The sequence below is a fragment of the Saimiri boliviensis genome, chromosome 1, assembly GCF_048565385.1.
Source record: "Saimiri boliviensis isolate mSaiBol1 chromosome 1, mSaiBol1.pri, whole genome shotgun sequence".
NCBI lineage: Eukaryota > Metazoa > Chordata > Mammalia > Primates > Cebidae > Saimiri > Saimiri boliviensis.
Window position 1 is genome coordinate 174,123,478 of NC_133449.1, and position 27,972 is coordinate 174,151,449.

General features: G+C 38.5%; 1 protein-coding gene across 16 annotated transcripts in view; it reads right to left on the minus strand.

Moving 5' to 3' along the window:
* PRELID2 (PRELI domain containing 2) overlaps positions 1 to 27,972 on the minus strand; it is a 631,123-nt gene that overhangs the window by 589,280 nt on the left and 13,871 nt on the right. For 15 of the 16 annotated variants that reach the window (XR_012512533.1, XR_012512534.1, XR_012512530.1 and 12 more), the window contains exons 4-6: positions 27,932 to 27,967; positions 26,453 to 26,613; positions 2,787 to 2,892 (exon numbers count right to left, since the gene is read on the minus strand). Coding sequence is in view for 2 of the 16 variants with exons in the window: in XM_039469218.2 (XP_039325152.1) it covers positions 2,787 to 2,892; positions 26,453 to 26,613; positions 27,932 to 27,967 (303 nt within the window). In the remaining 14 variants the exon portion in view is untranslated. The remainder of the gene's footprint in view (positions 1 to 2,786; positions 2,893 to 26,452; positions 26,614 to 27,931; positions 27,968 to 27,972) is intronic. The other variant, XR_012512535.1, reaches the window with a different exon arrangement.

The following is a 27,972-nucleotide window of genomic DNA, read 5'->3' on the forward strand; positions in this document are numbered from 1 at the left end:
AGTGGCAAGAAGAAACTCTTAATGAAAAAAAGATGGGGATTTGAGTTCAGACTCCACCCTTTGCTAGTTCTGTGACTTTGAAGAAACACATTTAGCCTTGGGAGGTCGAAGCAGGTGGATCACCTGAGGTCAGGAATTCGAGACCAGCCTGACCAACATGGAAAAACCCTGTCTCTACTAAAAACACAAAATTAGCCAGGCATGGTGGTGAAAGCCTGTAATCCCAGCTACTAGGGAGGCTGAAGCAGGAGAATTGCTTGAACCCGGGAGGCGGAGGTTGCAGTAAGCCAAGATCGTGTCATTGCACTCCAGCCTGGGCAACTAGAACGAAATTCCATCTCAAAAAAAAAAAAAAAAAAAAAAAAAAAGAAGAAGAAAAGAAACACATTTAGTCTACACTTAGCACAGTGCCTAGTGCCAAGCAGGTGCTCAATATATATTTGGAAAAAAAGGCAGGAAGGAGGGAAAGCAGTTACACATATCAGATATACTTATCTTTTAAGTCAAGTCATTTCACATTAATAAAATAGGAATGTTCATTCTCATTAATAAAATGGGAATAAAAATTTCACTTTATGCATCTTACAGGATCAGAATGTATATAACTTGTGCAATTAAAACCTCATTATTAGAGGCCAAGCACGGTGGCTCACACCTCTAATTCTAGCACTTTGGAAGGCCAAGGAGGGCAGATCACCTGACATGAGGAGTTCAAGATTAGCCTGGCCAACATGGTGAAACCCTGTCTCTACTGAAAATACAAAAATTAGCCAGGCGTAGTGGTGCATGCCTGTAAATCCCAACTACCTGGGAGACTGAGACAGGAGAATCACTGGAACCCAGGAGGCAGAAGTTGTAGTAAGCTGAGATTGTGCCACTGCACCCCAGTCTGGGTGACAGAGTGAGACTCTTTCTCAAAAAAAAATAATAATAATAATAAATAAAACCTCATTATTAGATTCATCAGATTAATCAATGAGTCAAATACAGACCCACTTCCATTAATGAAATAATTTTACCTGAAGTAGGGGTTAGCAAACTATACCCTAAAAACCAAATCCAGCCCACCACCTGTTTTTATATGGCCTACAAGAATGGTTTTTATAAATGAACATTTGCAATCAATTTGATGATAGGGAACACTAACTTTGAACCCTACTTCAGCTAAATGTTATACCTTCCCCCCAAAAAATCCCATACTTCTAGTTAACATACCTATATTGCAAAAAATTATATTCAATTTATTATTACTATTATCATACAGAGTTTAAAGGATGCACAAGAAGCCAACTCAGTAAGAAACATGGCAAGAAAATTACGTTTTTCATCAGTTCCACTATTTTTAGAGGGCAATGCTGCAGAATATGGGAGTTTTTACAAATGCATAAATTGCAATATAACAGAAAAATCTGCAATAATATCTGAGTGAGTGAAGGTGACATCAGATCTTCAGGAAGTTCAACTACTCCCTTCAAGTCCAGGTTTAAAGAGGCTGGACCAGTGTGAATATGTGCTAGGAACCACCTCAACTGGAGCAAAAACATGTCATCAGTCTCGGCAGTATGTCTATGGTATACAAAACAGTACTGAATATTCATTCACTGCCCTCAGCCTCCCAGATGAATGTCTCCTAGTACAGGTTCATCCTTAAACCTAGACTTACAAAAACGAAAACAAGGGTCTATTACCCAGAAGTCTCTGAGAGTCATAACCAGGTGTCCCCAAACTATGGCCCACTGGCCGCATGCAGCCCCCTGAGGCCATTTATCCAGCCCCCCGCCGCACTTCAGGAAGGGGCACCTCTTTCATTGGTGGTCAGTGAGAGGAGCACAGTATGTGGCGGCCCTCCAATGGTCTGAGGGACAGTGAACTGGCCTCCTGTGTAAAATGTTTGGGGACGCCTGTCATAACAATAGCTCTTTAGACCAGTGGTTAACTCTATCCCACAAAACAAAATGAGGTAACTTATACCAAAGCCCTGAGTAAAATCTGGAAATAAGTGAGTATAATTATCATCACAATTAATAACAATAATAAAACACTTTGGAGCAACTGCTCTATACTCAGCACTGCAATAAGCACATAAAGATGCATAAGAAATGGGTTTTGCCATAAAGATGTTTTTAAAATAATGCTATTAAGGCAAGAAAATAGAAGATATAAATGTCATAATGAATACCATAGAAGACAGATTAAAATGGAACAAGTCTACTTAAAATAGGGTGCACAGGACCTTAGAACACCAATGTGACTTCTGAATCACTTTGATGGAAGCCTAAGCTCCCTTGAGAATAGAGTTTGAAAACTACAAGAATGGACAATTGGGGTCTCTGTATTTTCCTCATTTATAATATTAGGACAACAGTAATAGCTCCTTCAAAGGTTTGTGAGGATTAAATGAAATAATAAATACAAATTCTTTCAGCAGTCAGTAGTACATAGTAAGTGCCCAATAAATATTAACTATCATTATATTTTTTATTAAATAGTTGTCACCATACTATACATTATTATTCATTCTGATTATTTCTTTTAATTAGATTGTAAGTATGCTCCAAATTTTCACATACTTTTCATTAGCATATTTTCAGTTTAATGAGCCATAAATTGCACTTTAGTTTTACTTTGATTTGGATTTATGTAATAATTTTGAGGGTAATTATTTTTGCATATATTTATTAACTGTTTTCCTCATCATGTCTGTTCATGAGTCTTATGCAATAACCCTATTGGAACTCTTACTGTTTTTTAAAATTAATATTGGTTCAAAGCAGAAATAAGGTTACCTTCTCGGCTCCCTGTCTTAAGAATGTGCTGGCAAAAGTTTCTAGAATGCAGTTGAGAAATCCAGCTCCTGTGATTGAAATTCTGCCTCTTTGAATGAACTCTGTCCTGCAAAGAAAAAAACACCAAAAATTAAAAAAACACATCTTTGATGTCATTATATGGCTGGATACGTAAACTACAGGCATTTTTACCTGCATAATTACCACTTATAATCAATACAAAATAATATCCATAATTATTCAATAACTGCCTGTTATAAGAAGTTTTGTTAAAAGTAATTTATAGTTTATATAATATTCACAACAGTCGTATTCAAATTAAAGAATATTCATTTCATGATGCAAAATCTCTTTTTAAAATTGAGTCTGAGGTAATTATCAATGATATGACCTTAGGTAAATTATTTAGACTCTCTCTAACTTGGTTTCCTCACATGTAAAATGGTAACAACCATAGTATCTTTCTTTTACAACTACTGTTGCAAGTAAATGAGTTATCACACATCACAGGAATATGAAGAGTTCCCGACATGTATTTATTAAATGTTAGCTACTATTACTAAAGAAAGTCAGATAGAGACAGGACTGGAAAACCAGTAACCTAGAATGACTTTTGCATTCCTCAGTTGGAGAAGGGGGTGAGACAGAAGAGATATGTCACCATCTCTACCAATTTTAATTACCAAAATTATATCAGTATTAATTATCTTCATTTTGTAAAACAAGAGAGCTACATTACACTTAAAAGTAATATAAGATAAGTAAGAAATGGAAAGTCCCAAGCCCTCATTATCCCCAGAGACAATGACGTAATAACAATATATAAACCAAATTGCCTTTGTAAGAACTCCCTCAAGAAGTAGCTCCACCCCAGGTAAGTGCAATGCCAAGAAGAGCCACATCAAAGCAGATAAGAAAGTTTGTTGCTTTTACCCATGATGCTGCCTCCCACCCAGCATCATGTAACACAATCAAGAAAAAACTCCCAACTTCTGGCTTCTTCCTCAGGAGGGACAGAAAAGTGCTAACTGTGCATCCAACACTCTGTCTTTAAGATAGGCATGACTCAGAGTGCTAAAGGAAATGGCAATATACTCTCAAAAGCAAGCATGGCGGCTTGTTAAACTAAAGAGCCTGCAAGTACCTCAGACAGTCACGAAGGGTTACAAAAGATCATGGGCTCTTGAAAACAGAGGCAGTCCTCTGTAACTGGGAAATAACACACAAGCCCAGAGAAGATGCGTCCCCCAAAAAAGGTTTGAGAGACCCCCAGAATCTCAAGCTAGGCTGTTCAGTGAAGGTCTTCCCTGTATGAAGCCAGTCCATAAGACTATGAGAAGTGGTTGTTTTTTATGTACCCAAACCTCAACAAAAGATCACAATGTATGCAAAGGAACAAATCAAAGAAACAAATCTCTAGAAACCAATTCTAAAGAAACAGAGATTTAAGAATTGCCTCATAAAGAAGTTGAAATAACCATATTAAAATACTCCATGAACTAAAACAGACAACTAAAGGAACCAAGAAAAATAAAATGCTGGAACAAAATGAGACTATCAACAAAGAGAAACTATAAAAATGAGAACCAAGCAGAAATTCCAGAGTTGAAAAATACGATAATGGAACTAAAAAACAATTCACTAGAGGGGTTCATTCAACAGCAGACTCGTACAAGCAAAAGAAAGAATCGGCAAAATTAAAGACAGGTTATTTGAAATTATTGAGTCAGGGACCAAAAAAAAAAAAAAGAATAAAGAAAAGTCAAGAGAGCCTAAGGGACTTACAAGACATCATCAAACAGATCATTATCCACATTATGGGAATCTCAAATCGAGAAGAGAGTGAGAAAGAAGTAGAGTGTCTATTTGAAGAAATAATGGCTGAAATTCCCCAAATTTGAGGGAGGAAAATTGGCATACAAATTGAAAAGCCTCAATGGACTTCAACTAGGATAAATTCAAAAAGACTCACACCAAGACACATAATCACACTGTCAAAAGTCACAGAAAAAAAGGGAGACTCTTGAAAGCAGTAAGAGAAAAGCAACTCATCACATTAAGCTCCTATAAGATTTTCAGTAGATTCCTTGGCAGAAACTTTGCAGGCCAGAAGTAAATGCAATGACATATTCAAAATACTGAAATTTAAAAAAAAAAAAAAAAAAAAAAAAAAAACTTACAACATTAAAATACTATATCCAGCAAAACTATCCTTCAAAAATGAAAGAGAAATTAAGACTTTCCTAAATAAACAAAAGCTAAGGGAGTTTATCACCACTAGAGATTTGGATTACACTTAACTTTGCCTCATTCATTCATTTGTTCAACACACTGACTGCATGGCTACTATATGCTAAGCACCATACTGACTGCTAGAGGTCCACAGAGAAGGAGATGATCTCTCTCCTCCAGGATCTCATTGGCTAGTGGAAAAGACAAACAGATAAGTGGGAGAGTATCAGCAACTGGAGGTGAAGCATTCCATTAGAGGAAAACCACAAGGACCCAGGTAAGGAGGCGTGAAGGAAGAGAGGATGTCTGAGGAGCCATAAGTTATCTAAAAATGCCCAGTACATGGCATGGGGTTTGAAAAATTCTTCCTATAGAAATGGCGGGAGCATAAGATGGATGTGGGAGATGTTAGGATATGAGGCTGAAAGGATAAGTGAAGACAAGATTGCAAATGGTCTCAGGCGGAGGAGTGTAGGCTTTACCCTGAAGGTAAAGGAGGCTTCTCTTCGGAGAACACCAAGTACCAGGTATAGATTAATAGTCACATCTGCACCACTGACTAAAATGCTCATTGCCATTCCTTGATGCTTTTAGACAATCTCCAGTCCCCATTTTCAGCACAGTGCTTACACTGAATGAGTTCAATAAGCATTTGTTAGATGAATTAACTCAATTTCTTTGTAATCAAAAATATTCAACAAGGAAAACATTTTCCCAACCTTACATCTCTGTGGAAAGAAGATGGGAGCCAAGTCTCCTGTATATATAGTTGGCATATGTTTTATATGCATGATACGTGAGAACACGCACTGAAACAAACAAAAATCTGAGAAAACACTGGATCCAACAAACTGTCATTTCGGTCAAAATGGTTATTAAAACCTCTTAATCAGACCTCGCTAATAGCAGCAGCCTCTACATTTAGATCATGCATACAATAAACGCCTTCAGAGCTCCCCTCTCTCCCTCTCTTTCTTCCCCCTCATACACACACACACACACACACACACACACACACACACGAGTTATCCCATCCAATCTGACATAAATTCCTTCAGTCTAAGCAGTTTTCACCTCTTAGATTTAAGCCTATTTAAAATGATTTGCTCATGTAAAACTGTATCTTGGTGACAGTAATCTTTCCCATCTTTATTATGGATTAATCAGAATAGAATTTTACAGTGATTTTAATATTGAGAAATGAAAAGTTGAGCAGTCTCACACTCTTGGGAGAGATGAACTCTCCAGACCTCAGTTCTGAAGGCAAATGTAGGTGAGGGATTAATAAAAGTCTCTTACATCATATTCTAAGCAATATTTCTTTCTGCCAGTTTTGGGAAAAGTCCTCAGAAAAGCACGCTCAGGTTTTGTCCACATATCAGAGAATAACAGGGCAGTAAAGCAGGGTCATGCCCTTGCCATCAACGAGATGAGAGTTTACCCTATTATATTTTAAGACTGCCAGAGAAGAAAATATTGCACTTTCCCTCAATAACTCATTGATAAAGCACAGCAGACACTTTCTTCTTACTACAAATAGCTACAAATAGCTAACCTAAATCCCTCACACTAGAATTCATCTCCATTTAGGTTCTGTGCAAAACACAGCAGTTTACACAGCAACATATGGTTTAATTTCAGCTCCATTAAAAAAAAGAAAGGATGGATGGATAGATGGATGAACAGATGAGTAAGTGAATAGAGCTAAAATGTTAACATTAGGGCATTAGAATTATATGTTATTTACTTGCTTTGTTCTTTTTAGCGGTTTCAAAATTTTCTATTAAAAAATATGTATTCCTTTGGCAATCACCAAAAAAGTCTATTGAATAATAAGTCTCTGAGTATCACTTTTATATAAACAGATAAAGCATTTTATAAATGGCTCTGTGCCTTTTAAACCATTTTCAGCAATGGTATGTGCTAACTTCTGGCTTGCCCTTCATTTAAAGTCTCATTAAATCAACTCTTGGCTTTTCTTTCCCCACATTATGTAATCTCATTTCTTTGCAGCTTATGTCCTAAGACTTTCTCCCGACCCTGTAGTTGAAGTACATAGTGTCTCATCATCCTCAAGACATATAACGATGATTCCAGTTTTCCTTCACCTGTCTTTCATCTCTGAATGAGTTCAATAAGCATTTGTTAGAAGCCTACAGAGAAGACTCTCCTTCACATTCATGATATTACAAATTCAGGGTCATACTTACTCCTTAAAAACCAGTATCATAACAGTGTATATTCTAGATCAGATACTGTATTATCTTCTGAGATTGCTATGCTTTGAAAATTATTTTCTCTTTTATATGTGAAGAAACTGTGGCAAAGAGATGTTCAATAACTTGCTGAGGGTCGTATAGCTTAATGCCATGAGAATTCATTATCTATCACCTCAAAATCCTAGTCCTCCTCTGCTCTCAGTCCATGACACAACTGTCCTTCTAGTCCATGAGATTAGAAATCTTAGCAACAAGTTAGATGGTCCCCTCTCTATCAATCCAAACATCCAATAAGTCACCTGATTGTGCTTATTTCACTTCTAATGTCCCTCAACAATCCATGTCACTCTCCTCCTTGCTACAGCTACTGCCTGGACTTGGCATAGAAGTTTCTCTCTCCAGGACCATTGCAAAGTGCCTCCCAATGGGGTCTGTATCTCCAGTATGGATTCCCTGTACTCCACACTGACAAAAGTCAACTTCTGAAGCACACGCTAATCATGTCACTGCCTGTCTATTAAGACAGGGTGAATAATGCCCACATGCTCAGTCTTGTAAGATTTATCCGCAATGTTGCATGCAGTTATTCATTTTCATTGCTACATAATGTCCTACTGATTGAAAACATTCCAATTTATCCACTCTACACTAGATATTTAGAATGGACCCAATTTATAGCTATTATCAACAGTGCTGTCATGAAAATGTTTATAATATATCCAGATATGTATGTACATAAGTATCTCTGGAGTATCCAGGAGTCAATTATCTGGGCCATAGCGCATGCACAGTTTCAACTTTAATAGATCAGGCCAAATGTTTTTCTAAATGGTTGTACCTATTTTTTCTTCATTGCATCCTCAATTCTAATTGCAAAGACTAGCACATGGTAGGAAATCAACAATGCATTTACAAAGAATGAAGAGATAGAGGGAATGTAGGGAAGAGAAAGTGAAGCAAAAGATGGGCAAAAATACATAGTACATCTCAATACTTGTGTCAGGGAAAATGAACCAGATGTCCCAGGAGTTCCACCGGCTCAGATCAACAGAGGGCAACCTTCACCTGGCTGAGGGATAAGCCACTCACAAAATCTGAGCGTAAGGCTCACCCACTCAAGCAGTGCCTGTCTCATCTCTTGCTTTGTCCACTTAGTGGATGTAATTCAAAACAGAACCCAATGGAACTGTGACAGAGAAAGCGCAACTCAAATCCCAGAACACCTTTGTGAAAATAAAGGGCAGCTTATACAGTCATTTAAAAATTTGTTTTCTTGATTTGAGGAAACAAAAAAGTTCAGAGGAAATATGGATCAGGAATTAATCCCTAGAGCATGTAGCCACCAGTGCTGAATCCTCAAAACAGCAGTTTCTGGGAAAGCAAAAGCTCTTAATGTGATCCTGTCCTTGAATTATTGACTGGTTAGGTATGGCAAATCTTGACTAATTGTTTTCATCATGGGAATCTAATTAAAGTGTCTTTGAGTGGGAAAAAAAGGTTCCACAGATACTCTTGTTGTGATGACATCTCAATTCTAATCATGTTTTTAGCATTCTCCTGTAAGCACACAGAAATAGGGTTCCCAAAGGAAACACAAGGTCTTCAAGTCAGACTGCCCATTCACTCCAGCCTAATTCCCTGGCTCTGACACTGCTGCAGAGACTTCCTGACTGAATCACTGCTGCTCCACCATGCCCAACTACGTAGTCTCTCCCATGCTGTCTGTCTGAACCCATTTACATAACTGCCTCCACAGAAAATCAATGCAATTTGCAGAGCTCTCACTAAACGCTATGCAGTTTTCAGCCTTAACATAAACACATGCATTCATACATGTAAAATCACACACACTATATATATGCCTTTGAGATAGGGAATAAAGGTGTGCCTCTTGGAATTAGACCATCTACATTCATATCTTGTGTTATCTTGCCTACCCACCAACATAGTAAATTCGTGAAGCTCTGTAAAGTTTGGTCTGCTCTGTAAAATGGGGTTAATAATACCTATTTCATGAGTTGTCTAAAGGTTGAATAAGGCAATATGTGGAAAGCATTCAAGGTAGTATATGTAAGCACTCAACAAATGTGTGTAAACAGTACTCACACTCGTAACAATAATGCTGTTCTACTATAACCACCATTATTATTCCCATTTAAAGTAAAAAAAAAAAAAAAAAAGCACAGTGGCTAAGAAGTCAAATGCCCACAGTGAAAATCCAGTCCCAGCCACCTCCAAGACTCTGTACTTCATTAACTTCTAGGTGGCACTCAATCACCATAAACTACTTGGCCATGAAGGGAATGAACCCCTCCCACCCCAGTTCTGACACTCAAAGCTCCTGGAGCAGAAGCCTGTCAACTTCCCAGCCTCCTGTCCCACCCTGCTACCCCACACTATCCACTGTGAAACCACTCTACCATCCTTTTCTGACCTCCTCTCCTAAGCCCTCTCCTTCTGAGCTGTTCTTCTAACCCATCCCAGAAACCAATAGCTTGTTACCTAAATTATTAACGATGAGCATCAGCATAGTGTGCCATACACTAAGAAATAAATCAAATGGTAGACTCTCAAAGGCCCAGCAGCTTAGTACAGATATGTATTTCAGGACGGTCTGGCTCTGGCTCTTAAAACATGGTATTTAAGAATTGATTATTAATCATAACAGTTAACACGTTTTAACAGTCTATTGTGGTAAAGCATTGTATTGTTTTTTATATGCATGCATTTCAGTTAGTTTTTACAACAATCCTATAAGGTACATAATATTAACCCAAGTTCACAGATGAAAAAACAGAGGTTCAGAGACACAAACTTATTTATGGTCACACAAAAATAAGTGACAGGGCCACTATTAACACAGTTAACTTCAGATCCCATGTCCCTCCCCACAATCCTATTACCTAGAAAAGGATTCTATTTAGTGAAAGATTATGGGCATCTGAGTAGGTGGCAAAGCTTCAAAATACATAATGGTTTGTAAACTAGCCCAAGTGGAGGCTCGTCTCGGGATATCAGGCCCAACAGTGCATGCATCTCACTCATAGCTGGTGCTGATCGTCTGCCTGATGGAGGAGGTAGACCCTGAGTCTAGATTGTCACCAGGTTCCTCTCTATTATCTGGAAATCTTTAGGTTATTCTGCATTATCTCAATACCTGGTTAATAAAGTATCAATTTTTAATGACAAAATTTTTAATTTCCTATAGCTGCAAGAGCTAACCAAGCAAAAGAAAAAAAAATAACTGGCATCTGTGTTTCCTAAGAGCAGAAAATGCAATACAATTTTGACACTAATCATACTAAAGTCTTCCTTCCTCATCCCTTATTTCCATTGATAATTCTTCTTGCATAAATTCAGTAGAGCCCTCATCTGAATTTTGACCTTTCAGCAGCTGTTTCTACTGAAAAATGTTTTGTGTTTGCTAGTCAGATTATTAACTGATCGCCCTTTATAAGATTATCAAGAATTTTACAGAAAATGAAGTTCCAAAAGTGGTGCTTGCTATATGTTTGGTCACCACTGGGGCCTTGGGATACTTACTATTTATGAGGGATTCCAAATCTAGCCACTCAACAGATTCATCAGGAGAACGTTAAAAATGTTGATTTTCAGGAGCTAGCCCAGAGATACAAAACTAGAATTACCAAGGTAAATCTGAATTTTTAACTTTCCCCCCTGAATCTTGGCCAATATACAACTCAAAACAACTCAAAGGAAAAAGGACGATGAAAAAATAAAAATGTCAACAGGCATCCAATAAGATGTAATTATATATCACTAAACAATGGACATATGTTCTGAGAAACGCATTATTAGGCAACTTCATTGTGCAAACATCATAGAGTGCACCTGCATAAACCTAGATGGTATAGCTTACTATACACACCTAGGCTAGATGGTATAGCCCAGGCATCCCCAAACTTTTTACACAGGGGGCCAGTTCACTGTCCCTCAGACCGTTGGAGGGCCGCCACATACTGTGCTCCTCTCACTGACCACCAATGAAAGAGATGCCCCTTCCTGAAGTGCGGCAGGGGGCTGGATAAATGGCCTCAGGGGGCCGCATGTGGCCCTCGGGCCGTAGTTTGGGGACGCCTGGTATAGGCGTCTGTTATTATACTGCATACTGTATGCAACTGCAACAGAATGTTATTTATGTATATAAACATATCTAGATATAGAAAACGCACTGTAGAAGTACAGTATAAAAGATACATACCATATATATACCATTTATAAAAAATGATACACACTTACCATGAACGATGGAACCTGAGGCACTGAGGTCACTCTACATGTCAGTGAATGAGTGATGAGTAAATACAAAGGTCTAAGATATTAATATATCTAGACTTTATAAATAATGTGACCTAGGCTACACTAAATTTATTTTTAAACTCTCTATTTCTACACTAAATTTATTTTTAAAACTTCTACTTCTTCAATAAAAAATTAACCTTAGCTTACTGTACGTAACTTTTTTACTTTATAAACTTTTTCATTTTTAACTTTTTCACACTTTTCAAACACACAGCTTAAAACACAAACACATTGCACAGCTGTACAAAAATATTTTCTTTTACATTCTTACTCTATTAGCTTTTTCTTTTTAATTTTTTTCTACTTTTTAAACATTTCTTTTAAAACCTATCACACAACACACACATTAGCCTAGGCCTACATGGGGTCATGATCATCAATGTCACTGTCATCCATCTCCACATCTTGTCCCACCAGAAGGTCTTCAGGGGCAATAACATGCATGAAGCTGTCATCTCCTATGATAACTATGCTTTCTAGAACACCACATAAAGTACCTGCCTAAAGCTGTTTTACAGTTAACTTTTTAAAATATTTTATAAGTTAGGAATATACCTTAAAATGACAATAAATGGTACTATTATATAAATCACTAACGCAATCATTTATTACCGTTGATGTCGTTTGATTCTGTGTCCCCACCCAAATCTCATCTCAAATTGTAATTCCCAAGTGTCAAGGGAGGGACCTGGTGGAAGGAGATTGGACCATGGGAGCAGTTTCTCCCATGCTGTTCTCCTGATAGTGAGGGAGTTCTCATGAGATCTGATAGTTTTAAAAGTGACAGTTTCCCCTGTGCTCTATCTTTCTCTTGCCACCTTGTGAAGAAGATGCTCGCTGCTTCTACACCTTCTGCCATGATTGTAAGTTTCCTAGGCCTCCCCAGCCATGCGGAACTGTGACTCAACTAAACCTCTTCCTTTAAAAATTACCCTGTCTCGGCTATTTCTTTACAGCAGTGTGAAAACAGACTAATACACCATTATCAAGTATTATGTACTGTACACAGTTGTATATGCTACACTTTTATACAACTGGCAGCACGGTAGGTTTGTTTATACGGCCATCACCACAAACACATGAGTAATGCATCACACTATGATATTACGATGACTATGACGTTACTAGGCAATAGGAATTTTTCAGCTCCAATATAATCTTATGGTACCACCTTAATATATGCAGTCTGCCATAGACTGAAATGTTGCTAAGCAGTGTCTGACTGTATCTCAAAAGCTCCTACTTATAAATGTCATCAAATGCTCTCTTGGCTAAACATCGTTTGTAGCTCACTTACCACTTTCCTTTTCAATAAAACAGCTTACTCTACTTTTCAGATTTAGTAACTTTAAACAGTCACTGTACTTTGAAAACAACATTTAATCACCATTAGATCCAACAACTTACATTTATTTGGTGCTTTGTAAATGTACAGATCATATCTATTTTTTTATCTTATTAAGTCTTTACATCACTCTGTGAGGGAGCTCAGGCCAGTTTCATCACTCTTCCCAGAGTCAAAGAGTACATAAACCGAGCAAGCAGAAACAAGAAGAGAAGCTCCCATATTACTGGCTTAATGTAGAGATTCTCTCTATATGGCATTTCCTACCAAATCCTACTGGGCTTCCCCAGTTTGCATTTACCCTGCAGCAAATTTCTTCTCTTTACCTTTCCCACCCACAACCCCTCTGCCATTCCCATTTCAGCCCACAGTACTATCTGCATCCCCTTTGGCAGATTTTCATTCATCATTCATAAGACAAACGGTGATGGAGCAACTTCCGTGAGCCAAGCACTATGATGAATACAGGAAATACAGTGGTAAACTGTGACCTTAGTGCACAGCCATCACAAAACAATTAGTACAGGATAAAAACCAGAGGAGACTCTGATTATATGAACACAAACATCTAATGGCAAATGAGTATCTTTTGGAGGGCAGTCTTATTAAGCCAAAAATAAAGCTCCAGCCCACATGGTTATTTTTATATAGAAAAGGCCCCACTGCTTGGCTTTTCATAATTGGTGATGCTTTCTGCTAATTGTTTGATTATCCACTGGTGCACTAGAAATCAAGGTCAATATGAGCACAGGGAGTCATGTTTTGGGATGAATACAGTAGTATTTATTCAGGCTATTAGTTAACTACACTCTCAAGCCCTTTAGTGCCAAGGCTGGGCTTAGAAATAATTTCTAAGTCAGCAGAGCCAGATTATTTTAATACTTCAGTAAAAGCAAGTCTGGAGGTCAATCAAAAAGGCCAGTGCCAATCTTAAAAACACACAGAAGTCACTAGACTACCGAATTCACTCATGGAAAAAAACTAAAAAGACTCTAGAGCAGGGGGAAAAACGGACACCAAAAAATATGCCCAATTAGCCCTCAGCACATGCAAATTATACTATTTGTGATTTTTCAGATGAACACTCGAGACTTGGGACATTTTAATCCAGAAATTCAAAAATAAAACATTTAAAAAGTTATATACATATCTATTAAAGTGAAGAATATTCATGAGTAATTTCAGTAGCAGTGAAAATGTATTCACCTAACAACAGCTGCAGCCAGGTGCAGTGACTCATACCTATAATCCCAGCACTTTGGGACGTCAAGGAGAGAGGGTCACTTGAGGCTGGAAGTTCAAGACCAGCTGAACAACACAGTGACACCCTGTCTCTACAAAAAAAAAAAAAAAAAAAAAAAAAAAAAAAAAAAAAAATTAGCCAGGTATGATAGCGCATACCTATATCTCAGCTACTTAGCTACCCGGAGGCTGAGGTGGGAGAATTGCTTGAGCCCCACGAAGTTCAAGGCTGCAGTAAACTGATTGTGCTACTGCACTCCAGCCTGGGCAACAGAGGCAGAACCTTTTCCAAAAAAGAAAGAAAAGAAAAGAAAAAGAAGAACAGCTTCTCATCTCATTAATTTAATCTGTGTTTAAATTTGATTTTGGCTTGTTTTTCACTATATTGCAGGAGAAATTTCTTTGATACTTTATAAATGTTGAATCAACATATCCAAGGGATATATTCAATATTATTAACACACACTTTGCTAGGCTGAGGGTTTTTTTGTTTGTTGTTGCTGTTGCTGCTGTCTTTTTTTTTTTTTTTTTTTTTTTTTTTTTTTTTTTGAGACATGGTCTCACTCTGTCACCCAGGCTGGAGTGTTTAGTGGTATACTCTCAGTTCACTGCAATCTACACATCCCAGGCTCAAGCAATTCTCCCACCTCAGCCCCCCAAGTACCTGGGACCACAGGCATGTGCACCATGCCCAGCTAATTTTTGTTTCTTTAGTAGACCGACAGTGTTTCTCCATGTTGCACAGGCTAGTCTGGAACTCCTGGACTCAAGCAACCAGTCTGCCTTGGTCCCCCAAAGTGCTGGGATTATAGGAGTGAGCCACTGTGCCCGGTCCTTCAAGTCTTGATGCACTGCCATGGCCCAGCTATGCCCAACCATTCTGCCCAGGAGAGCAGGGGCCAAATGGGGTCTTAAAACAGTCTTCATGCAATGAGGCAATAAACACCTAAAGACAAAGAGCCAGCCTCAACCTGGTCATGAGCCTATGCTGGGCCCTGGGAGAGCTTTTGTTTTTCTACCTTCCCCAGCCTCCCAGCGTGCTGAGATTACGCGTGTGAGGCACCATGCCCGGCCTGGGTGAGCATTTATAATGTCAAAAATAAGCATCAGAGGATAAGCAAAAGCTTTTAGATGTGGAAGGCTGAAGACATAGCTTTTGAGATGCTGTACTGAGTATAAAAGAAGAATTCTTGTTACTCAAATGCAGGAAAAACCCAGCTCCACAAAATCATGAATAGAATGGGTCTCCATTGATGACAGTAACCTGAAGATACCAGAAAGGTTTTACGTAGCATAAAAACGCATATGCTGAAAGAGCAAAGCCCAAGAAAATATTTTTACAAGATGATTATCTTTCAGAATTACATTGCAGTACTTGGATAAAGCAAATGTCAATTACTAAAACCAAATCAAATGCATGTCAATTATATTCCCACATGATGTAGCAAATACCTATTAAAAGGAAAGGGGTAATAAATAAGAGAAGAACCAGAAATTAACAAATAAATATATTTTAAAGAGCAGACACAAACACAAAATAGTAAGAAATTAGCAAATCTATCTCAATGTAAGGTTTCTGAGGGTAAAAACCATGAACTTTTTCCTCCTTCTGAAAGCATCTAAAATAATACACTTCATTTCCACTTCTTAAGTAAATGCCTATGTCCTGCTCTACATAATAAAGTATATTCCCACAAAAGCTGGCTTTACTTTTTTCTTCTTTTCAGATTAAGATCCACTATTTTTTCTGATTTGGCCCAAGTGTTGTAAGGCAAAGCAGAGCATGAGTGTGGTGTCTCTCATTCTACACACTCAAGCGGTGCATCAGAGGACCCTATGTGATGCTCCTATGTCTATGACTGCCAAGATCACTGCATAAAACTAGAAGAACACCAGAAATGTGAGCAGATTGATCCATGCAAGTTGCTTGCATTCACCCTGAATACTATTGTCTCCAGAGCTTAAGTTTCACTCTGGAACTAAAATACAAGGTTCCCAGTCCCACACCTCTTAAACTGAGGCACCCATAGCCCCAAAGATGTGTACTGAGGGAATGCAAAACCCCAACATGAACATATTTCTGCAGTGTAACCGTAAATGATTACAAACACTGTTTCTATATTAAATACATACTAAGAATAAGAATCAAAAGTTATCAGAATTTTTAAGGTTATAAAAATAACAACTGTAAAAGTAATAATACAAAACACTAATACTTGCTGACCACTATGGGCTGACGCTATTTTAAGCTTTCTCTACATATGACTTCATTTAATTCTTACAACCACCCTCTGGGAAAGGATTATCATCCCCATGATACAGATGAAGAAACTGAGGAGTAGATAAGTGACATAAATTATACAAGGACACACAGTTACAGTCTGTGCCCTTGTACAAAAATAAGAGACTATGAGACTGCCTTCTTTTTCCTCTCTTTTTTTGAGATGGGGGTTGTATTAGCCCATTTTCATGCTGCAATAAATATACCTGGGACTGGGTAATTTATAAAGGAAAGAGGTTTAATGGACTCACAGTTCCACATGGCTGAGGAGGCTTCACGATCATGGCAAAAGACAAAAGGCATATCTTACATGGCAGGAGGCAAAAAGAGAGAAAGAGAGAGAGAGAGACAGAGAGAGAGAGAGAGAGAGAGAGAACTTGTGCAGGAGAACTCCCCTTTAGAAAACCATCAGATCTCATGACTTACTCAGTATCACAACAATAGTACAGGAAAGACCTGCCCCATGATTTAATTACCTCCTACTAAGTCTTTTCCATGACTTATGGGAATTTTGGGAGCTACAATTCAAGATGAGATGTGGTTGAGGACACAGCCAAACCATATCAGGGGTCTTGCTCTGTTGCCCAGGTTGGAATTCAATGGCAGGATCACAGCTCACTGTAGCCTTGACGACCTGGGCTCAAGTGATGTCCCAGCTCAGCCTCCTGAGTAGCTGGGACCATAGGCATGCACCACCATGGTCAGCTAATTATTTTATTATTTGTAGATACAAAATCTTGCTACGTTGCCAGCCTGGTCTCAACCTCCTGGCCACAAGATCCTCCTACTTTGGCCTCCCAAAGTGTAGGGATCATAGGTGTTGAGCCACACCTAGCCCAGAGGTAGGATTCTAACACAGAAACCTACTCAGTTACTGTGGCATAGGACATGAGAGACCCTGTGCAGGTCTGGAGGGAGTCAGGTTGGCTGTGTAAAATAAGCAGATCCATAAATTACCAGGCAAAGTAACCGCTCATGGAAAAATAAGAGAATATGAGGCTTCCTTAGGTCTTGCTGGCTTTCCAATTTCTGGTTACTATCCCAATAGCTCATACAGAAATATCCCTGTAATCATCTGCAGTAGTGAATTTCTGTTACTTCCAAAGCAAAACAAAGACAATGAGCAATATGGTGCCAAGAAAACATGAAGAGGAAAAAAGGTGTCCAGAGTTCCCTTCTATTATATTCCAATTATTTCTGTTCAGGTGCCTACCTGTCCCCCATGCAGCCCAAGTGTTTCAGAGGGGATGACTCCAGCTTCAGAAGCACAACTTGACTGGTCCAGACCAATACAACCATATCATTCTTCTAAACACTCTGATTGGTCAGGGGGAGCAGGTGTTCTAAGTTGACTCAATCAGCATCAGGGGAAGGGCTTTTTTCCTCATGGCTGAAGACAGGTTCCCTTCTCCACATAGCTCTTTCTCTCACTAAATGTGGACAAATAGTATGCTGACCCTAGATGCTGTTGACAGTCATGAGGAATCCAAACTTCAAAAAAAAAAAAAAGTGGACATACAGAGAAAGCCAAAAGAATAAGAGCTACAGAAATACTGCACACTTGGCTATGAGATAATGCAGTTCCTCAGTAAGAGGAAGGACACTGTCGCTGCCAACCACTTAGACTCTAAAGCCAAACAGTCCATGTTTGAATCTGGTGCTGCCACTTACTAGCCATCTTACCTTGTACAAGTTACTTGACATCTCTAAGCCTCAGTCTGTAAAACAACAACAAACAACAACAATAATGGTTCCAACCTCATATGGTTATTATGTGGATTAAATATAGGCACACATATATATACACACAAATATACATGTATCCGTCCAGCACATAGAGCAGTGCCTGCACAAAGCAAACACATGTAAGGGATGGCTGGTATTGTCTGAGTCAGGGTTTCTGCTATTTGCAGCAAAAGGCAGCCTAACTGATACAGGAGAAGGGATAAAGTAAATACAGGAAGACTTCCCTGAGGCATGGAGTGCCAACCTGGGTTCTGGGAGAATCGGATGAGTGAGAAACAGGACATCACCCTATCTTCCCATATCTTTTATGGAAAGAATAGAAATTCCATTCCATAAAAACTACAGGAAGACAACGTCAGATAAAATTAGTAAAGGAAGAAAGCATATTAGAGCTCTCCAGTTGTGTGAGAGTACAGATGGGGGAAAGCCCAATGTAGCTCTCACCTAAGAAGGTGCCACAACTGTAGAGATGTCAGTGGGAAGCCAAAATCAGAAGTATGTAAAGAGAACATAGAGCGAGGCTTAGTATCTAAAGGAAACTTATTCTGGGCCCATCTCTGAATTGAGCCAACAGGCCATGCACAGGGACAGAGTGACATCTGGTTTCTAGTCACACACCCACACCTGCTAACCAACACACAGCTTGAAAGTCTAATTTTACACTCAGCAGCGCTGACAGCTTTTTTATTCCCTTTAAAAAAAAATTGTCCCTATTCTGGGTGCAGTGACTAGCCATTACTCTCATATTTCCTTAGCAAAGGGAAGAACTTAAAGTAATAATGACTCTTTCTTGGATGCCCCCACCCCACCCAATTATCCACTTATTTAGAATGTCTGCCTAAAATGCCTTTCTAAATCCATGTCAAGAGCTAAGGAAATGTAAGTTCTCTAGAATCTGGATCCCAGCTTTCAGCATATCAGTGCCTACTCAGAAACCTTTGTGTGGCTGCTTGTTACTCAAAGGACAAAACCCATTCTTCATTCCTGGGATTCAAAGCACTCTACAGAACAAGATAAACCCATCCTTTGTAAATGGTCGTTTTCCTGCCTCACCACTGTGCTCAAGGTGTAGTCTATGATACCTGCATTCATATCCTGGCTTAGCAATCTACTGAGTATATCACCTTGGGCAAATTATTTAGCCTAAGCCTCAGAAGAATGCACATGAAAGATATAGCTTTGACCTTGACATAGTACACATCAAGAAATGTTAGCCTGCTGTGTCAATGATAGAAAAGGCAGTGTTTGGGAGAAGATTAGAACATAACAAATCAAAGAAAGAAAAAAAATGTGTAACAGGTCAAACCTTATACAGAAGTCTGGTCATATGTACCAAAATATAAAATGCATATAATCTTTGACAGAGAAACTCACTTTATTCAATCTACCTTAAATGGTAACTGAATAAGTGGGAAAATATGTAATCATAAAGATGTTTAATCACAACACTGTTTGTAAGAGCAAAAAAGAAACAATCTAAGTGTCAATTAGGAATGGGCAAAGAAAATTATGTAAACAGACACTATCTCCAAGTGGACACTTGTCTCCCGGACACTTGTACTCTCCCAAGCCTAAACCAGGAAGAAGTTGAAACCTTGAACAGACCAATAACAAGGGCTGAAGTTGAGGCAGCAATTAATAGCGTACCAACCAAAAACTCCAGGTCCAGACGGGTTCACAGCTGAATTCTACCAGACATACAAAGAGGAGTTGGTACCATCCCTTCTGAAACTATTCCAAAAAATATAAAAAGAGGGAATCCTTCCCAAATCATCTTATGAAACCAACATCATCCTGACACCAAAACCTGGCAGAGTTTCAAAAAAAAAAAAGAAAACTTCAGGCCAATATCCATGATGAACATAGATGCAAAAATCTTCCATAAAATACTGGCAAATTGACTGCACAACAGCACATCAAAAACCTTATCCATCACAATCAAGTATGCTTCATTCCAGGGATGCAAGGCTGGTTCAATATACGCAACTCTATAAAGGTAATCCACCACATAAACAGAACCAAAGACAAAAACCCCGTGATTATCTTAACAGATGCAGAGAAGGCCTTCAACAAAATTCAACAGCTCTTTATGCTAAAAACTCTCAATAAACTAGGTATTGACGGAACATATCTCAAAATAATAAAAGCCATTTAGGACAAACCTACAGCCAATATCATACTGAATGGGCAAAACCTGGAAGCATTCCCTTTGAAATCTGGCACTAGACCAAGATGCCCTCTCTCACCACTCCTATTCAATATAGTATTGGAAGTTCTAGCCAGAGCAATTAGGCAAGAAAAAAAAATAAAGGGTATGCAATTAGGAAAAGAGGAAGTCAAACTGTCTCTTTTGCAGACAACACAATTGTATATTTAGAAGACCCTATCATCGCAGCCCAAAATCTCCTTAAACTGATAAGCAACATGAGCAACGTCTCAGGATACAAAATCAATGTGCAGAAATCACAAGCATTTCTATACACCAATAACAGCCTAACAGAGAGCCAAATCAAGAGCAAACTCTGATTCACAATTGCTACAAAGAGAATAAAATACCTAGGAATACAACTAACAGAGGATGTAAAGGACCTCTTCAAGGAGAACTACAAACCACTGCTCAATGAAATAAGAGAGGACACAAACAGATGGAGAATCATTCCATGCTCATGGTTAGGAAGAATCAATATCATGAAAATGGCCAAAGTAATTTATAGATTCAATGTTATCCCCATCAAGCTACCAATGACCTTCTTCACAGAACTGGAAAAAAACACCTTAAACTTCATATGGAACCAAAAGAGAGCCCTCACAGCCAAGACAATCCTAAGCAAAAAGAACAAAGCTGGAGGCATCACACTACCTGACTTCAAACTACACTACAAGCCTACAGTAACCAAAACAGCACAGCACTGATACCAAAACAGAGACATAGACCAATGGAACAGAACAGAGGCCTTGGAGGCAACGCCACACATCTACAACCATCTGATCTTTGACAAACCTCACAAAAACAAGCAATGGGGAAAGGATTCCCTGTTTAATAAATGGTGTCAGGAAAACTGGCTAGCAGTGTGCAGAAAGCAGAAACTGGACCCTTTCCTGACACCTTGCACTAAAATTAACTCCAGATGAATTAAAGACTTAAGCATAAGACCTAACACCATAAAAATCCTAGAAGAAAACCTAGGCAAAACCATTCAGGACATAGGCATAGGCAAGGACTTCATGACTAAAACACCAAAAGCATTGGCAACCAAAGCCAAAATAGACAAATGGGACCTAATTAAACTCCAGAGCTTCTGTACAGCAAAAGAAAATCATTAGAGTGAACCAGCAACCAACAGAATGGGAAAAAATTTTTGCAATCTACCCATCTAACAAACAGCTAATATCCAGAATCTACAAAGAACTAAAACATATTTACAAGAAACAAACAAACAAATCCATCCAAAAGTGGGTGAAGGATAGGAACACTTTTCAAAAGAAGACATATATGAGGACAACAAACATATGAAAAAATGCTCATGACTGATTATTAGAGAAACACAAATCATAACCAAATTGAGATACCACCTCATTTCAGTTAGAATCGCAATCATTAAAAAATCTGGACACAACAGATGCTGGAGAGGATATGGAGAAATAGGAACACTTTTATACTGTTGGTGGGAGTGTAAATTAGTTCAACCATTGTGGAAGACAGTGTGGTGCTTCCTCACCTCAAGGACCTAGAAACAGAAATTCCATTTGACCCAGCAATCCCATTACTGGGTATATATCCAAGGATTATAAATCATTGTATTATAAAGACACATGCACACATATGTTCATAGCAGCACTGTTTACAATAGCAAAGACCTGGAACCAACCCAAATGCCCATCGACGATAGACTGGACAAGGAAAATATGGCACATATACACCATGGAATATTATGCTGCCATAAAAAACGATGAGTTTGTGTCCTTTGTAGGGACATGGATGAATCTAGAAACCATTCTCAGCAAACTGACACAAGAACAGAAAATCAAATACCACATGTTCTCACTCATAGGCGGGTGTTGAATAATGAGAACACATGGACACAGGGAGGGGAGCATCACACACTGGGGTCTGTTGGCAGGGGTTGGGGGGCCAAGGGAAGGACATCAGGGGAGTGGGGAGGTCGGGGAAGGATTACATAGGGAGAAATGCCAGATGTAGGTTATGGGGCAATGGAGGCAGCAAACCACATTGCCATGTGTGTACCTATGCAACAATCTTGCATGATCTGCACATGTACCCCAGAACCCAAAGTACAATTAAAAAAGAAAAAAAAGGAAAAAAAAATTTTACAAGACGCATGCAACACTGTCTCTAGAATCAGAATGACCATTTTAAAAATAATTTTTGAAAAACACAAAAAGGAAATTTGTTCCTAAAGGATATTCTCCCTGGATTCTTAGAGCTAATTATCATTTTATGTATCACAGATGAAGATTTAGTTCCACTTTTACGACTAGCTAGTAGCTCAAATATCTGCAAAAATCAAAGTAAAACAAAGTAGATGTTTTTTGTTTTTTTTTTCTCCCCCCACAAATTAGCCAATTCCATACTTTTTCTATTTCTACACACAAAAAAAGGAGCTCTATTCTCTGGCCACAGCCTTTACACTTAATCCCAAACATCTATGCCCTATGTGAAACTCTTATCATGAGAAAGACTAAGAAAGAAAAACTTGTGAGTGTTTCAGAGCAAGCCCATCTCTGATGCTAATAAGACATGGCTTTCACACCACTCAGCAGGCTGCTGCAGTATCCTAGAATTATCACTATAGGACCAAAGTTATGGAGAGCAGTAATGATTTGGACAAGTGTTTGGGCTTAAGAATGGATGTTAGATTTTTTATTTATAGTTCTTTGGGCTTGAGGGCTTTACTGTTTCCATTAAACTGATAAGTATATAATAAAAAATTCAAACTATACAGAACAATAACAAAAATAACATAGAAAATTGTCCTGTTCACAGCAACCACAGTTCACAGCAATAATCACTATTAACTTTTAGTGCTTAAAATAATTTTGCTTGTTTTTAAACGTATCTCCAAAAAATTAATCATTTTTCACCCATTATATTGGCAAAAGTTAAAAAGCATGTGAATGCTAAGTGCTGACAATGTTGTAAGGCAGGCGTCCCCAAACTTTTTACACGGGGCCAGTTCACTGTCCCTCAGACTGTTGGAGGGCGGCCACATACTGTGCTCCTCTCACTGACCACCAATGAAAGAGGTGCCCCTTCCTGAAGTGTGGCGGGGGGCCGGCTAAATGGCCTCAGGGGGCCGCAGGGGGCCCACGGGCCGTAGTTTGGGGACGCCTGTTGTAAGGCAATGAACACTCTCATGTGTTGCTGATCAGTGTAAAAGGTGCATATTAACACATTGGAAGGCAATGTGACAGACTCTATATGCTATGACTATATGTCGGTGTCCTCTCCTGCCACCCCCAATTCATGTGTTGAAACTTTAACCTACAATGGGATGGTTGTCTACAAAGAGAGTGAGTCTTTGGGAAGCAATTAGTTTCCACGAGGTAGAGCCTGTATGACAGGATTGGTGTCCTTATAAAAAGAGATCAAGACTCCAACTCACTGTATCTACTACATGAGGACATAATAAGGAAGCAGCATCTGCAAACCAAGAATACGGCCTAGATCATGGATTTCCCAGCCTCCAGGCCTGTGAGAAATTAATGTTTATTGTGCAAGCCACCCAGTCTATGGTATTCTTGTTATAGCAGCCCAAACTAAGATGCTATATAAACTAATAAAAGTACGCATGTCCTAAGAATCAGCTATACAGTTTTCTGTATTGAGATATAATTCATTTACCATAAAATTGTGAGGCTTAGTATATTCACAGAACATCAACACTAATTCCAGGACATTTTCATAGCCCCAAAAAAGAAACTCTGTGCCCATTGGCAGTCACTCATCACTCTCCTCTCTCCCTAACCCAGGGCAACCAATAACCTACATTCTGTCACTATGGATTTATACGTTCTGGACTTTTCAAATAAATGGACTTATATAATATGTGCCCTTTTGTAACTGGCTTCTTTCATTTAGCATATTTTCAAAATTTGTCCATGGTGAACCATGAATCAGCGCTCGATTCCTCTTTATGGTTGAATAATATTCCATTTTGTGGATACATTACATTTGGCTATATATTCATCAGTTGATGGACATTGGCTTGTTTCTACATTCTGGCTACTATAACACTGCTATGAAAGTTTTGCACAAGTTTTTGTATGGACATAGATTTTCTCATTTCTCTTGAAGTACCTAGGAGTGAAACTGCTGGGTCAAATGGCAATTCTATATTTAACTTTTTGAGGATATGAAAAACTGTTCTCCCAAGCAGATGTACCATTTTATATTCCCATCAGAAACATGTAAAGGTTCTAATTTCTCCACATATCCACACTTGTTATTGTGTGTCTTTTTTTTTTTTTTTTAAAGACAGAGTCTCACTCTGTTGCCCAGGCTAGAATGCAGTGTTGTGATCTCAGCTCACTGAAACCTCCGCCTCCCGGGTTCAAGCTATTGTCGTCCCTCAGCCACCCATGTAGCTGAGAACATACGCATGTGCCACCACATCTGACTAATTAATTGTTGTATTTTTAGTAGAGACGGGATTTTGCTATGTTGACCAGTCTGGTATTGAACTCCTGGCCTCAAGTGATTGGTCTACCTTGGCCTTCCAAAGTGCTAGAATTACAAGCATGAGCCACTGTGCCCAGCCTGTTTTTTACCCTCTTGACAGTGTCCCTTGAAACACAAAAGTTTCTAATTGATGAAGTCAATTTTATCTGTTTTTAATTTTGCTGATTAGACTTTTGCTATCACATCTAAGAAATTACCTAACCTAAGATCGTAAAGATTTATATCTGTTTTCTTCAAAGTGTGTTATAGTTTCAACTCTTTCATTTAGGTATTTGATCTATTTTGAGTTAATTTCATATTCTGCATGACGTAGGGATCTAATTTCATTCTTTGATATGTGGATATCCAATTATCCCAGCACCATTTGTTGAAAGAAACATTCTTTCTCCATTTATTGGTCTTGTAATATTAACTATTTTAAATCTATCTAAAATTTTCTATAGTTTAATTGTAGCAGTGATGACACAACTATATGTTTGTCAAAACTTAAAAGAACTGTACACTAAGAAAATTGTATTGTATGCAAATAATATCTTAATGAACCTGATATTTAAAAATTCTACTTTAGGTCAGGCACAGTAAATCACACCTGGAATCCTAGCACTTTGAGAGACTGATCTAGGAGAATCACTTGAGCCCAGGAGTTTGAGACCAGCCTGGACAACATAGTGAGACCTGTGTCTACAAAACAAATTTTTTAAATTAGTCAGGTGTGGTGACACATGCCTGTAGTCCCAGCTACTCAAGAGGCTGAGGTGGGAGGATCACTTGAGCCCAAAAGGTTGAGGCTGCACTCAGCCATGATCATGCCACCACATTCCAGCCTAGGTGACAGAGTAAGATTGTATCTCAAAAAAAAAAAAAAAAAAAATCTACCATAGAGAAACAACTCATATACAATATAAAGGATCATATACAAGGAACATATGCTTCACAAATATTGTAGTACTGTTTGTAAAAAAAAAAAAAAAAAAAAAAGAACCTAGATACCATCTGTCTATCAAAAAAGTAGTAGCTACATAAAATGTCATATAGTCACAGGATCACAGGATTTAATTATATGCAATAGTTTAAACAGTTATAGATACATACATATATCTCACATGAATTAAGCTCAGAAATGTTCTGTTAACTAAAAGAAGTGCACCATTTACAAACACAATAATTTACAAAATAATTTACAATTTAAAATATATGTTTAAAAAGATAAACAACACTATACAGGCTCTATGAGTATATATGTAAGAATCTAAAGGTATCTGTTAAAGGTCTAGAAGAATAGTCATCAAATTGATAACACTCACTGCTTCTCGAGAGAGTGATAAAGACACCAGGATTGGGAGGGATGGTCAGACACGAGTTGAGCTCTGTCATTTCCTAACCTCCCCTGCAAAAAATCACTAATCACTGTGTGACTAAAAAAATAATAATAAGGAATTTGTATGAGTTATAAACAGAGGTCATAAGTATAGAACCATAGGTTTTTAATGTATGTACTCATGTGCCATCCCTGCATCCAACACACACACACACACACACACACACACACACACAGACACATACACACACGAGTCTTACCAATTTGGGTTTTCCATACTTTCCCGGAACACAGACTCTTCTTTCATGGATGCATACTGTGTCCATGTAAGGCAGTGACTCTGTATAGCCATGTTTCTTTCCCAAGGATTGAGCCATGACTCCTCTTCTAATTGGATATTAGGTACTTTCAAAATGCTCACCTGTCCAACAGAAAGAGAATGGCTTTCTCAATTTAGGAAGAGCAGGCTATAAAAGGACTGCATCCAGAGTTACTCTCAGTCTTGGAAAACCAAAAGGACAAGTAATCCTGATATATGGATGATGGCTCACCAGTGGCTGTACATTTTTGATAATCAAATATACTATGACCTTACTAAGTGTTGGTGAGGACATGCAAATGGCCCAGGATTTATGTAAGCTATACAGTTCCTGGCCTAATTTCCCTAACTGCTAAACACTAAGCAAATTATCAGCCTCCTTTGTGTCTCCTCTAAGGGTGGTTATGGCCTTCTTAAATTGATGAATTCTAATCGAGCCCACTTACAGGCTCACATGCAGGACAATATCAGGTAAAATATCGTCTTCATTTTAAACTCTGTCCAATACCTAGAAATGTATGGTTTCCTAGGTGAAGACATGGAAAACTACAAAGGCAGAATTGTACAAGTCAGAGGTGTCCTTAAATTATTTAAGAATTGAGACACAAGACAAAATTGAATGCCTTTTTAAATAATAGATTCAGAGTATATAATGCAAAGGCAGGGTACACACTCTGGAAAAAGCCAGTAATAATTTCCTGCTACAGTGCAACAAGTTTTACCATCTGGAAAATAAAAGAAAGTTCATTTTCATTGTCATATTAGCTTTATTACACTGAAGAATGTGACAGTCTTTTAATCCATGATAAGAAAGTGATGGAAGCTGCCATTTGTTCCACATACCGCACAGCAATTTAATTTGCAAGCTAATCAGCAGGAGCCAAGCTGGGTTCCACATCTGATATGGTTTGGCTGTGTCCCCACTCAAATCTCATCTTGAATTGTAGCTCCCATAATTGCATCTCATGGCAGAGACTCAGGGGGAGGTAACTGAATCATGGGCGTGGGTTTTCTCCATGCTGTTCTCATGATAGTGAATAAGTCTCATGAGACCTGATGGTTTTATAAAGGGCAGTTTCCCTGCATATGCTCTCCTGGCTGCTGCCATCTAAGAGGTGCCTTTACTCCTCCTCCACCTTCCACCATGATTGTGAGGCCTCCCCAGCCATGTGGAACTGTGAGTCCATTAAAGCTCTTTTTATTTATCACTTACCCAGTCTCGGGTATGTCTTCATTAGCAGCCTGAGAATGGAATATCACAACATCATACACAGAATCTCTCTCGGGTTGAAACTACCCTCTGAGACCTGTTTGAAAGTGCATATCCAGATGTTTTCCTCTGACTTCCTCATAGCTCTAAAAGGACTCCCACTGAAAATCCCTCTATGGTTCAAGCAAGTGATTAAAAATTTCCACTCACCGTTTTCCAACAAAGAATCACCAGAGTGCTTAAGGACTTCA